The 12,917-nt window shown below is 35.7% G+C and overlaps 2 protein-coding genes across 4 annotated transcripts in view; both read right to left on the bottom strand.

The window, feature by feature from the left end:
* The window catches only part of LOC145686009 (uncharacterized), a 44,500-nt gene extending 34,514 nt beyond the window's left edge, over window positions 1-9,986 (bottom strand). The window contains exons 1-2 of one of the 3 annotated variants that reach the window (XM_081758846.1): window positions 9,847-9,985; window positions 2,548-2,578 (exon numbers count right to left, since the gene is read on the bottom strand). The gene's annotated coding sequence lies outside the window, so the exon portion shown is untranslated. Of the gene's footprint in view, window positions 1-2,481; window positions 2,585-9,846 lie in introns of those variants that run through there. The other 2 variants (XM_081758844.1, XM_081758847.1) reach the window with 2 other exon arrangements.
* A 61-nt stretch (window positions 9,987-10,047) lies between these two features.
* LOC145686010 (small ubiquitin-related modifier 3-like) lies at window positions 10,048-10,720 on the bottom strand. Its single transcript, XM_081758848.1, has one exon. The coding sequence runs from the start codon at window positions 10,353-10,355 to the stop codon at window positions 10,077-10,079; it is 279 nt and encodes a 92-aa protein (XP_081614974.1). The 5' UTR covers window positions 10,356-10,720; the 3' UTR covers window positions 10,048-10,076.
* Window positions 10,721-12,917: the final 2,197 nt, after the last annotated feature.

The raw sequence follows: 12,917 nt of genomic DNA, 5'->3' as shown, positions 1-12,917 counted from the left end.
GAGAGAGGACATTAAAACCCAATAAATTAAGATTTTTGCCATTCACAAAATACTGTAATGTCTTCTTAGTTTTAAATCTGAAATTACTATATATATGCGATGGTATTACTGACACAGTGATTCTCGTTAGAGTTCACGAACCAATTTTATTTGCGTTTTATTTCTTATTTATTTGGGATTTACGTCTTCTACAACAAACTTATGACAATCCTACGTCAAATCCAATCAACGACTTCAAGTTATACTACTTTTACTTTACTTCCTTATGTAATTTCGACCCTGTCTGGGGCCTTCCTAAGTAAGTTCTCTATTACTGCCATTACTTAATTAGCTCAGTTCTTATTTTTAATCTATTAATATGCATCGTATAGCGTCCATTAGCAGGTATTACATTTTGTTTTGTGCTTGCTTCCACCTGGAAGCTTATAATCTGAGATCTTGTGTTGTTAACTCCAGCTACAACTCACAATTTCAATCAATTAACGTTTGTTTTATTTATGTTACAACATACTGTTCAAGGGAACAATCCACAAAAGCTTGGTAACAAATGCATATCCACAAATTTGTCCTAGTAATGATCTACGCGAAGCTGTCAGTTTTCTGTTCACAAGATTTGCTTGTTTGGAGTAGGCTTCGTAGTAAACTTATTTAGTTTCAATAATTACTATGTTACCCCCGGGTTTGGATTCACGAACTACACGGGCATTCTCTAGCTACGCCAATGCTACTATGTTCTATTGAAGGTATGTAACATACACAATTTATACCGAACCTCTTATGTTTCGTCTCGGGAAACGTCACATGCCTTACATCATCAGTGGCCAAGGCGTCGACCGTCAAGTCATGAAAGGAGTCCGTGCTGGTCTGTGGCATACTGTCTGTATCGATCAGTCATTGTTTTATGCTTCCTCTAGTAAGTTAGTGAGCAAATAACCAGATTCTGAAATGAAAAGTAGCACTCAAACATAAAAAGTTGGCCACCCCTGTCTTACACAAAGTACTTTTACTTGTTGAGCAACTCTTTATATCTGCTGCTTTTGACATACCTTTCCGTCGAAGAAAATCAGAACTCTACTCGAAACTGACCCATAGTTCTGAATGAATTTTGAAAACTCATTGTGGAGCCGCGGTTGCTCGGTAGAATACTTACCTCTGATGCATTGATCCCAGCCCATTCCAAGTGGACTTTCGGGTTCGATTCCCGGTGGGGACACTCGGTCGAAAAGATGTAAAAGCCTTTCCAGGTCAGCCACCTGAATTTTCCCTCACTCACACCAGACAAATTCCGGGATGGTATGTGTAAGACGAAAAAAAAAAATCCTTCAGGCTGTGAATAAGTGTTCATTTCAAGACTGTATCAATGTTAAGAGGCCTTATCACTGCGAAATTAAAATACCGCTAATTTTACAGTAACTATGTGATATCTTCAAATAGATAAAAGATAATCAAAATGTGGAACAAGATCGTTTTAAAAAATATTATTTTACATGATGTACCGTTACCACGAGTTACCTAGTAGCTTTTCGTTGGTAGCCATTTAGAAACGCGAAAATAAATGCCGATTTTTTAAATGGCTGGAAATCGAAAGGAAATAAGTAAGTCGTGATAACAGTATCATATAAAATAATATTGTCTAGAGAGCTCTTGTTCCACTTTTTGATTATCTCTTATCTAGTAGAAGATATTGCATAATTACTGTAAAACTAGCGGTATTTTAAATTTGCAGTGATAAGGCCTCTTTAAGATATTTCCGTAATTACTTTCAATTCTAAATGTTTTAACAAAATATCAACAATGACATTAACTGAACAAAAGGTTTAATTTGTACCTACAGGAGAATTACACTTCCTGAATCAGTCAGCTATAGAGGTTCGTGTTAGTCCTAGTCAAGTTATGGTCAGTGAAGTCAAATTTTAAAGATCACATATATTTTGGAAGCTTAAATATGTCTGAAAACTGTGTCTGTCATTTATCTTTATGCAGAATTAAAACTCCATGTGAAATAAGACTTGATTTTGATCTCATAAGACCAATATGTGAGAATAAGATAACGGAAATAGGTTAAATGTATGGCTACATTTTCAACTTTTTATAAATCTTTTTTTTTTCTTTTTAAGGGAAATGGCATTTTTGAAGTAAAATTAAAAATTCAGAAGGCTATAGCACGATAACTTGAACATTATTTTCAAACGGAGAATACCATTTGAATCAGTACATTAAAATATTCTGAACCATCCTATAGATAAGAGCATTACGTGAGAGATGGTGCCAGATGCGCCGGCTTGTACATAGGACCATGATTTTATGGACAAAACAAAACTAAGAAAAGACGAGTTTCTTGCCCTGAATGTAACAACTATTAAATTCAATAACATCTGGGGCTATCACGGCAATATTTTTTCTATGTCTTCCTGAATTGATCTGGACTATGCCTGTAATACTTGCTAAAAATTGAATACACATGTGAACACTGTCTCAAACCTTCTGTTACTCTTCAAATGTTATACTTCTTCTTCTTTTTTTTTTTGTTAAGACTTCAGTCAGTACCTGTCACTATATGAGCAACCGTCTCCTTAGCCTCGATGCATAAACGGGACATGAAAAAAATAAAATAAAACCTATTAGAACATATTATCCTATTAGAACATCTAGAATTATATGAAAATGTCCCCTAAATTAAAAATCTGATTATACGAGGATCATTCAATAAGTAAAGAGACAAAGTCTATATTTTTAACACTAATCAATTTTTTTTTTGTTTTTTTTGTTTCAGGGGTGTTAGCTGGCAACCTTGGGATATGCTCTGATCTGCTGTCAACATAACTTCAAAAATATCAATTCATCATGGCAAGTCCTCTAGAAGATTGCACCTTAGAAGAACAGCGCTCAGTCATTAGGTTTTTAGTCGCAGAAGGTGTAAAACCAAGTGAAATTTTTTCTCGAATGTTGAGACAGTACGGTAACAGTTGAATGAACCGTGCGAATGTGTACAAGTGGGTTGATCGGTTTAAAAGTGGCCGAACAAGTGTAGGTGATGAACCCCGATGTGGACGTCCAGTGGAAGTTTCTGGTTCTTCGTTGGAATCGACGATTGACGGACTTATTCGTGATAACAGAAGAATTACTGTTGAAATGATAGCTGAGGAGGTTCAAGTAAGTGTTGGAACTGTTCACAATGCCATTAGGAACATTTTAAAGTACAGAAAAACGTGTGCCAGATGGGTTCCCAGACAGCTTACTGACGCTCATAAAGAATCAAGGCTTTCCATTTGTCAAGCCTTAACGCAACGAAGTTTGATTGAAGGAGACGCTTTTTTTGAAAGAATAGTGACTTGCGACGAGGCCTGGATCCATCACTACGACCCTGAGACCAAAAGGCAGAGTATGGAGTGGAAACACACTAGCTCTCCAGTTCGCAAAAAATTCAAGGTTCAACCTTCCGCTGGTAAAGTGCTGCTGACCATCTTTTGGGACTCACAGGGTCCAATCTATTGCGATTTCCTTGAAGATCAGCGAACTATCAATAGCCTATACTATTCTGAGATGCTAGAACACAAAGTTAAACCAGCTATCAGAAGCAAACGCCGTGGACTCTTGTCAAAAGGAGTCATTCTTCAGCACGATAACGCCCGCCCTCATACAGCCCAGCTGACCCGAGATAAGCTTCAAGAATTGGGTTGGGAGGTCTTACCTCATCCTGCCTACAGCCCAGACCTCGCCCCATCTGATTTTTACCTGTTTGGACCACTCAAAGACGCCCTATGTGGAAAAAGATTTGCTAACAATGAGGAAGATAAGGCAGCGGTGCAAAGGTGGCTTCGGGGTAAATCGAAAGATTTCTTCGCCAAGGGAATTAGGAAGCTGCAAAAAAGATGGGACAAATGCATAACTGTAAAGGGTGATTATATTGAAAAATAGCCTTAGTTTTGAAAGATTCAAATAAATCTTTATTGAGCTATAGCAATTTGTCTCTTTACTTATTGAATGCCCCTCGTACTTAAACTATCCTTGATGCAGAAAAATTAAACATATTTGAAGTCAACTCCCAATATGATTTTTTTTTTTTTAAGTGTAGCTAATCAAATGTGGTCAGTAAACGAACCCATTTAATAATACTACAATGTAGTTCAGAGCAAACGTCATGCCAAAAAAATCCAGGTTATGATACTAGTAATATCTACCGATAAACATAGCCAACACACTACCGATAAACCTTATCTAATATATTCAGATAACCTGTAGTGCAAATATAGATTTGCAAAAAACTATCTGGAGGGGTCATAGATTAATACCACAAATTTTGTACTTAGACGTAATTATAGATGAAGCAATCCATTTACAAATTTCTGTCTTTATGAAGAAAATTGTACTTTTCATTTTCAAGAAATAGATCTGAAATTAAAATTTCCTGTTTTTACGTCCCACGTTTATGCCTTTTAGGCTAAAGAAGACAGATGATTACTGAAGGTGAAAAATAATGAAAGAATTGGTGGAATGAGAAACTGGGAGAACCCCCGAGGAAACCCACGGAAACTATATTATGGACTACAAATTCACTGGTGTGAACCAGAGATCCCTACACCAGAGGTGAGCCTCTATCATTAAACCTCCCCTCCTTCTCTTTCTTTCTCTCTCAAATAGATCTGAAGGAGCTGCCACATATTTATACTAACAATTTCTGCGTCCCTGCTGTTGAGCCAATATGTTTCGAAGGAATGCATTCAGGTCTGAAAAACTGATTATCTGTCTTACATCTTGCTCTTCTCCCAATGAGTAATGATTACATGATTAAAATTGTACATATAAGAAAAAAAAAATCAAACTTGAAATTTCCTAATAGATATAAAATGAGGTTTACTCCCGATCCAATGTGTTACAACAAGTTTCAAGAAAATCTTAAAATATAGTGTCCTACTGTAGTGATATAAGTGCTTTGCCTACTAATGAACTGAGAACTACCTTACCTGTTTTCAACTAATACTGGGACTTAATCATTAAATTTAAAAAAAAAAAAATCTTCCATTGAAGCTTACTATTTTTTAAATATCACCGAGAAATACTACATTATGACCTTTCTGTGGTCTGGACTTTTGAATTTCATATTCAATTAAAAAATCAAGAATATCCATTCGCTAACAACCATATTTTTATATTTAAAAAAAAGAAGATTTATAGGATAATAATGTAAGTTGAAAACAATTCTCTTCTTCGAAGTACTACTATTGTACACGGAATTATTTCTATTAAGATTAATATATGTGGAAACTATTGAAGTTCCTAATAGATGTAAATGAAAACTACCAAAATTTTAGATTTACTTAGTTGAAGAGGGTTACGAGATTGAAAATCTGTCAGTTCAGACGCTACTGCTGACTACATAAATGGGAGTTTCAAGATCACCATTAAAAAATACAAATTTTATATAAGTTTTGTTTATATGTAATTGATACATTCACGCAAACAACTGAAATTCCAATCCTTCGAACCGAAGACACTTCTTAAGGAATAACGAAGACCTTGTGAGATGCACAAAATTCCTATCTACAAAGAAGTAAAAACATTTTCGAGAGACTTTCTAACAGCCTATGAAAAAAATACGTGCCACTGTCAGAAAGTTGTGTAAGTGCCAATACTAATAAATTGTGTATTTAGTGTAAATTTCAGAAAGCCTTCCTAAATTACTTAAAAACATGAAATATACACACGCTTGTATATTCTGTTTGATTCAAATAGAATTCAACAATTCGATTTATCTTTTGCACGAATACTAATATTGAACCAACTTTTTCTCTATTTTCTGTTTTTTGATTTTTCGTTAACTACTGTAACACATATTGTCGACTTAACGATCATCGTATTTTATACTTGATATAAATATGATCAAGAATATAACGTGTTACCACCTACTAATGTTTCTGTCAATTTTTCTTACTATATTTCGAATGTTACACTCGGATACTTTTACTCATGGACACACACAATGGCTTGAAACTTTTTTTCATAGTTTCAGTATCAATAATAATTATTTAAGAACTATTACCAAAATTTACAACAGTAATGATGGTCACTTGGCGTTTCCAGTGTAATGTAGGCTATTTCTATTATCTTATTATGTACAGCGTCAAAAGTTCTTTCGTTTGATGAAATTAGCTTCGTAAATAACTTCAGAATGGAAGAAAATTTTGAGTATATTTTACAGTAAATTAAAAAGAATGTAATTATTATGTACGTTTCAGCCACCCCACCGTCATTCCCAAAATAAATTTTACCAAACGGAAGGAACTTTTGTAGCTGACAGTACAACAATATACTAAAATATACCCTACGGGTTAGTGCACTAACCTACTACATATACCTTTCTATAATGTGTTTTTAAGAATTTCATCCTGCTTTTCAACAAACGGATTCTTCTTAATTGGATTCCCAGTCCATTTAGTAGGTTAGTGTACTAATTCACTGATTTCTACTTTATCTACTGACGACAAAGTTTACAGAACGTTCACGACATCACAAGACTCTTATTACATCTTTTATTAATAATATTCTGTATAAATTATAATATAATAGAACTATAAGTTCTACATAGTCTCTAAACATCCGCAACTAGAATCTAGAATTGAGCATTGTTCCTGCCGTTGACTAGTATAGTCTCAAAATTAGGTTATCGTATTATTATAGGCTTCTTGAGAAGAATGAAATGTGTCGTATGAAGATTAGAGTCCTCTAGGAGACATAATATTACTTTTTATACTGCAATTGTCACTACTTGTCCTTTCTGACACCTCACTGCGCACACGTGGTGCTCAATGCTGTGTTCCCAGCTTTTGCGTTGGGTACTGAAACATGAAATTATTCACTGCAAGTAAATCTCAGTTTTATCAAATTAAATGACCTAAAAGAGCACTAAAAAGAATGTTCTCAATAACCAGCAGGTTCACTACTCAAGTTGACACAGGACTAAAATAATGAAATGAAATGAAATCTTTGAGTTTTACGTCCCACGGTTATGCCGGTTAGGCTAAAGGAGACGGTGATGATGAGTAATAAATGAAATAAGTGGGAGGAAACGGGAGAACCCCGAGAAAACCCACGCACACGGTGTTTGTCCACCACAAAGTTCACTTGGCGGGGGCTGGGATCGAACCCGGGACCCCTAGCACCAGAGGTGAACGCTCAACCACTGAGCCACCGCGGCCCCCTGGACTAAAATAATGTGTATTTGTTTATATTGAAATTGGCAACGTGCGGAAAAGGTGGAGTGTTTACCATTGCAGAGTGAGAGAAATGAGCTATTATAATTGGCTGAATGTGCTATTGCCATAGAAACTGTTCTCGTTGCCTTAATTGTTATGACCACGTGCAGGAAGAAAAAAACAGGAGCAAACTGAAAGGACAAGTTGTATCAAATGAACTGTAATTTTATAATTTCGCGACACACCGGTTGGGAATCACTGTAATAATCTTATATTTATATATTGTCGTATATAGTAAAACAACGTAAGTAGCCTGCAATATACCGGAAAGGATAAGTAATCACGAGCCTTCACAATGCACGAAATAAAAGAATCTTACATGAAGGAACTTTTAGTCATATTAAGACAATACAATAGTACAGCCACCGATCAAATCTCCACCAGCAACAGTATCGTTCCTTCCAATTTATTCACGAGAATCGATTTATGATCCCATCACATCAGATTCTAAGATTAGGTACAATCATTTTTAACTATTTCAGAAATAAGCCCTATCAAAACTTACCATACTTTATTAAATTAACTTTCCTTAACACTTCTATAGCATTATGGTTTACAAACACTCGAGAGCCAACTCTGAGCAATTATACACTGAAATTCTTACCTTGTATCCCTAATTTTCATTTGTGCTTAAGTCATTATCCCCACAATATTTCCATCCTCTCTGGGATCATCATCAAGCGCAGACGTGATGCTATCCGGATTTCTTTTATTATTATTATTATTATATCACTTCAAAAATTGTAAACAGAAAAATCGGCACCAAGTGTTCCGCGGTACACTTCTATAAACTTTTACCATTCCTGAGGTGCCTTAATCTCTGTAGCTTCTTAACGTCCAATGGACTTCCAAAATAATGAAAAATTGTCACTTATCCTTTTCGCACTCAGAGCACTGAAAATGTCAACTACTAATATCTAGGTTGGAAACCACATTTGTGCAATATTGATCTTCATAACCAGTACGAAAGTTATAGTTTGGGGCATTTTCGGGTTAAAAAAAAAAAAAAAAAAAAAAAAATTAAAAAAAAAAAATTGAAAAAAAAAAATCATAATTAGTGCGACTATTAAACTAAACTAGAAATCAATATTGTCAATGTTAAATTCAAGCGGAAAATGGTTTAATTATAGAACAAAGGAGGAAGTGATGGAAGTGTGAATACTGTACAAGGGTTGTTTCGAACATAATGACTCAATCGACATTTTCAACATTCTGAGTGCAGAAAGGATAAATGACATTTTTTTCCCATTATCCTGCAAGTTCGTAAACAGATTCAAAGAACAACAGTGGCGCACATTAAGAAGCTACAGAAGTTACGGCAACAGTTTGTTTGCACAAAAACTCAGAAGTGAACAGAATTTATAGAAGTGTACCGCAGTTTACTTGTGCTGACTTTTCTATTTACCGGGTTTGGAGTGATATAATAATACAATCAAAACATAAATGGGAAGGTTCCAGAACACAGGCCCTCCATATCTATATACCCCTATAGGGTTTGGAGTGATATAATAATACAATCAAAAAATAAATGGGAAGATTCTAGAACACAGGTCCTCCATATCTATATAACCCTATAGCTTAAGGTTGGTGGCTAGGCTGGTTCCTTTCTGTACCAAAGTTTAATATTTAATTCACATAGTACAGTTGAGCGAGCGTTAGCGAATGAAGGCGGGTTAGAGGCCCGCAGGGCACTTTGTCTTCTTCTTTTATTACAGCTAAATGGGAAGGGGGGCATGTGTTCTAGAACCTTGTCAAATAAATTCCAGTTAGCATCACGTCTGAGCTTGATGATTATAGATAGAATGGAAATATTGCTGAGAATAATTACTCGAACATGACTGGAAGTTAGAAGTACAAAGTAATATTTTGAGTTTAACCCAAGACACCGTACAAATTTACTAACACAAAGTATCCTCCTCCCTATGGCCCTTTCAGTACCTTCGAAATAAAGTGTTTAACTTGGAGTTCAGTTTGACGTAAAGAAACCGCGGGTTTAGCTCAAAAAAGTATCACAATTACTTGAAAACACACTAAAATGAAATAACCGTGCAGTTTTACTACACGGATCCATAGTATAAGTAGTAGTAGGAACGGGTTAGAAGCCCCGCAGGGCTTCGTTGAGCTCTGTTCTTGATATTTGACATAAAAGGGGCAAATTAAAGACTTCCCTACATTTTTCAGGGCTTTGTGCAATCTGTGGATCCGTATAGTAAAACTGCACCGAAATAACTTAACCTTACCTAAGCTAATTTGATCCACACAAAAATTAAAGATAAACTTATTGTAAAAACAAAAGTGATATACACATAATTGAAAAAGCCTCGCGCAGAATGTTCCAACTGTTGATATGCAAATATAGTTGTACCGTAAATAAATGTATCTACTTCAGTCAAACAGTGTTGACAATTTGCTTTTGAAAACCCACTATTTTGAACAAAATCTCTGAACTTTTCCAATTCTTACTTTCATTTAGGGAAAGGAAATTTTAAAATTCTAACGATCACTTATGACAGAGCAGTAAATTATGGCAGTTACAAATTAAGTACAACAGTATTGCATATAAGGATTATAATATTCATATAATGCCACTTACTAAAAGAAATCATGATCTTGTCTGCTAACAACCCCTGTTTTTTCCAAATATTTCGATCACAAAACATCCATTACTCATCAAAATTTAAACACACTGGACTGTCTTGTAGCCAACTTTTAGTTTCTAAATAACAAAGTTAATGATTAAAATTCATTGGTTCTGAAAAAAAATATTGTCATCCATATTCACTTCATGTTCATCGTGAATGCAGTACGGCAAGTACTGCATAGTTACATTATGTACACTCCGCCAGTTTGTTGTTGATAAACTTCTATGGTATCGCCTTCTTCCATCTCAAGCGACTGTGGAGTGTCTGTCTCGTTGATTGGTTGTCCATCGAACCTAAACCGAACTATCGACATAGCTAATCCTGCACGATCACAATAAGCACTCATTAATTTCTTCAATGGAGTATGCTTTCGGATTTTGAATTGTACTATAGCTCCGTCCTGGCCAAGTACCTTCAAGTTGATGTGTTCACTCTCTGTCTTACCTTCTGACATTTTCATGAACAATCAGCTACTGACAATCACTAATTAAAATTTCACTTTTTGATACAAAAATAATGACTTCGGTCTGCTGAATGAATGTAAACTTAAGTAAATAGTTACTAATGATTGTTATAAACAGCTAACTTCAACGAACTACCACAACTCAGGATATTCACTTTCACATGTAAGTTTAATGTTTCTCACGAAAACGAGGTGGGTTATTTGTCATAGATAAAAGAAAGTGCATAAATATAATCACAACTGTTTTTGTTAAATCCCTGAAAATTCACAACGTGCCTTAAAACCATTTACCGCGCAAATGTACGCCTTTTTTATCTTGAGCACCCACACACCGCACATTAATCACACAGATTACTATCTTATACTTCTTCTTCTATTTACCAGCAATGTTGCCAGGTTTGTAGGAAAGATTGGTGTAAGATATTTGTGTTGAACGACAATTTATAAAAGTACAAATTGTGGGCGGAAATGCTATTTACTATAGAAAAACAGTAGGCACTTACAGCAGAACCAGAAAGTAATCTACAATCAGGCCGGGAGCCAGCCCAAAAATGTAGAGGGGGAGGTAGAATTTAGGAGGGCCCGATCCAACCATATTATAGTTAATATGTAAGCCTAATGTGAAAAGTTTAGGGCATTCGCGTCTCTGGCATGTAAAATTTGGGGGGGGGGACATCAAAGGAAATGATCTAACTGCTAGTATCTCAGTGGAATTTTAGATTGTGTCACTTCAAAATATTGGGGGGATGCGTCCCCCCGTCTCCCCGCCAGAGACGCCCATGGTTTAGGGGACGGCAAAAATTTAAGCGGGCCGACCCCCGTGGATACGGACTTGTCTACAAGAAGAATAGTTTTTGTGTATTTATAAAAAGCGAGTAGAAAAATACAGATACATGTTAGTCAAAAACTATGGAATATGATTATAATTACTCTTATCCAGTTCCCTGATTCACCCTAGTCATCATTCCTTCGGCTTCATTCGGCATCAACTTGCGAGAATGCAACACAGAATTGGCGTTTTAGTTTGCGATAATATGCAATACATATAATTGCTTATTTTACGTACAGTTTTACTTTACGGATCCATAGTATGTCAGGGGCGGATCCAGGACGGACTTCTGGGTGCGGTGGGTTGTAATACTGCTACTTAGAGCCACTTTTAAGAGCTCCAAACTCTGAGATGGATTTTATATATATACAGTATATATATATATCACCCCCTGGATCCGCCACTAGTATAAGTAGTGGTAGGAGTAGAAGTAGGTGTAAAAGTTGCAGTAGGAGTAGGAACGATTTAGAAACCTCAGAGGGGTTCGTTGGGTTCTGTTCGCGACATTAAATAGGCAAATTAAAGACTTCCCCTAATTTTTCCGTACATTTTACAATCTGTGGATCCGTAAAGTAAAACTGCACCTTATTTTATTTAATTATTTTTTTTATCCCGCAAAATCATGGCCAGAACTCCGATTAGGAACAAGGCAAACTGCCTAAGGCTGCAAAAGAAAAACTTAACGCTTGGAACAAATATTTTTCTAAATTATTATTGTAATGTTCTATGTTTGGTTTGGTACAATCCATTATTACTCTAACATAACAAACCTAAATTTTGTCAAAACGACTTCATAGTTTCGATTCAACTTCCAAATGTCATCTGCTACACTGCTGACCCAACATTGATTTGGGTGACTGTACGTACACCGTCAGGTGATAAGACGACATTTGTGCCGTATCGCCGGACTACTTTGAAAGCTAAAAAAAAAAAAAAAAACACACACACACACACAGAAAAGTGTATTGCATTCGGTTATATTTTGTTGGATTACATTAAATTACGATAGATTATGTTACATTAGGCGTGCAGTATTACTTTAATACGGATCCATAGTATAAGTATTAGTAGTAGTAGAAGCAGGAGTAAGAGCAGTAATAGTAATAGTAGGAACGGGTTAGAAGCCCGGCAGGGTTTGGTTAGGTTATGTTCTCTCGACATGAAATGGGCAAATTAAAGACTTGCCAATTTTTTTTTCTGTACATTTTACAATTTCTGGATCCGTATAGTAAAACAAATGTACCTCTCCGCGAAATAGTCCATCCGCCTTCACATACAATGCCGCTAACAACAACAAAAACCATTAACAAATACAACCACTTTCTTAACTTTTACTATTCCGCTTACCTCCCTTGTACTCATTCTTTCTCACAAACTTAAATAAATTCTCCAATTGACCCGGTAAATTTCCTAAAATTGGTCCGGCGATACGGCACTTAACCCGATAAGACAAAGCAATTTCCTAGTTTTATTGTTGTATTGCTACTTTCTTGAAAACGAAATTAGACCAATAACTTAATGTTTTAAGTGTTTTATATTCTATTAAAGATATTCAATAATTAAAATGTAGCAAAGGCCCTCAGGCCGTAGGTTGCCCAGGCATGGAAGATGGCTAAATCCTCACACTGAGAAAATGCCGATATGCTTCAAGATCCTTTAGTAATGAATCTGTTAAAACACTGGGAGGATAGACGATTCCAAAACGCAAAATTTGCATCATTAAGCCCTAA

The sequence above is a fragment of the Thermobia domestica genome, chromosome 5 (genome assembly GCF_964235325.1).
Source record: "Thermobia domestica chromosome 5, izTheDome1.hap1.1, whole genome shotgun sequence".
Lineage (NCBI taxonomy): Eukaryota > Metazoa > Arthropoda > Insecta > Zygentoma > Lepismatidae > Thermobia > Thermobia domestica.
Note: the sequence above shows the minus strand (reverse complement) of the source record. Positions and strands in the feature narration are given on the sequence as shown.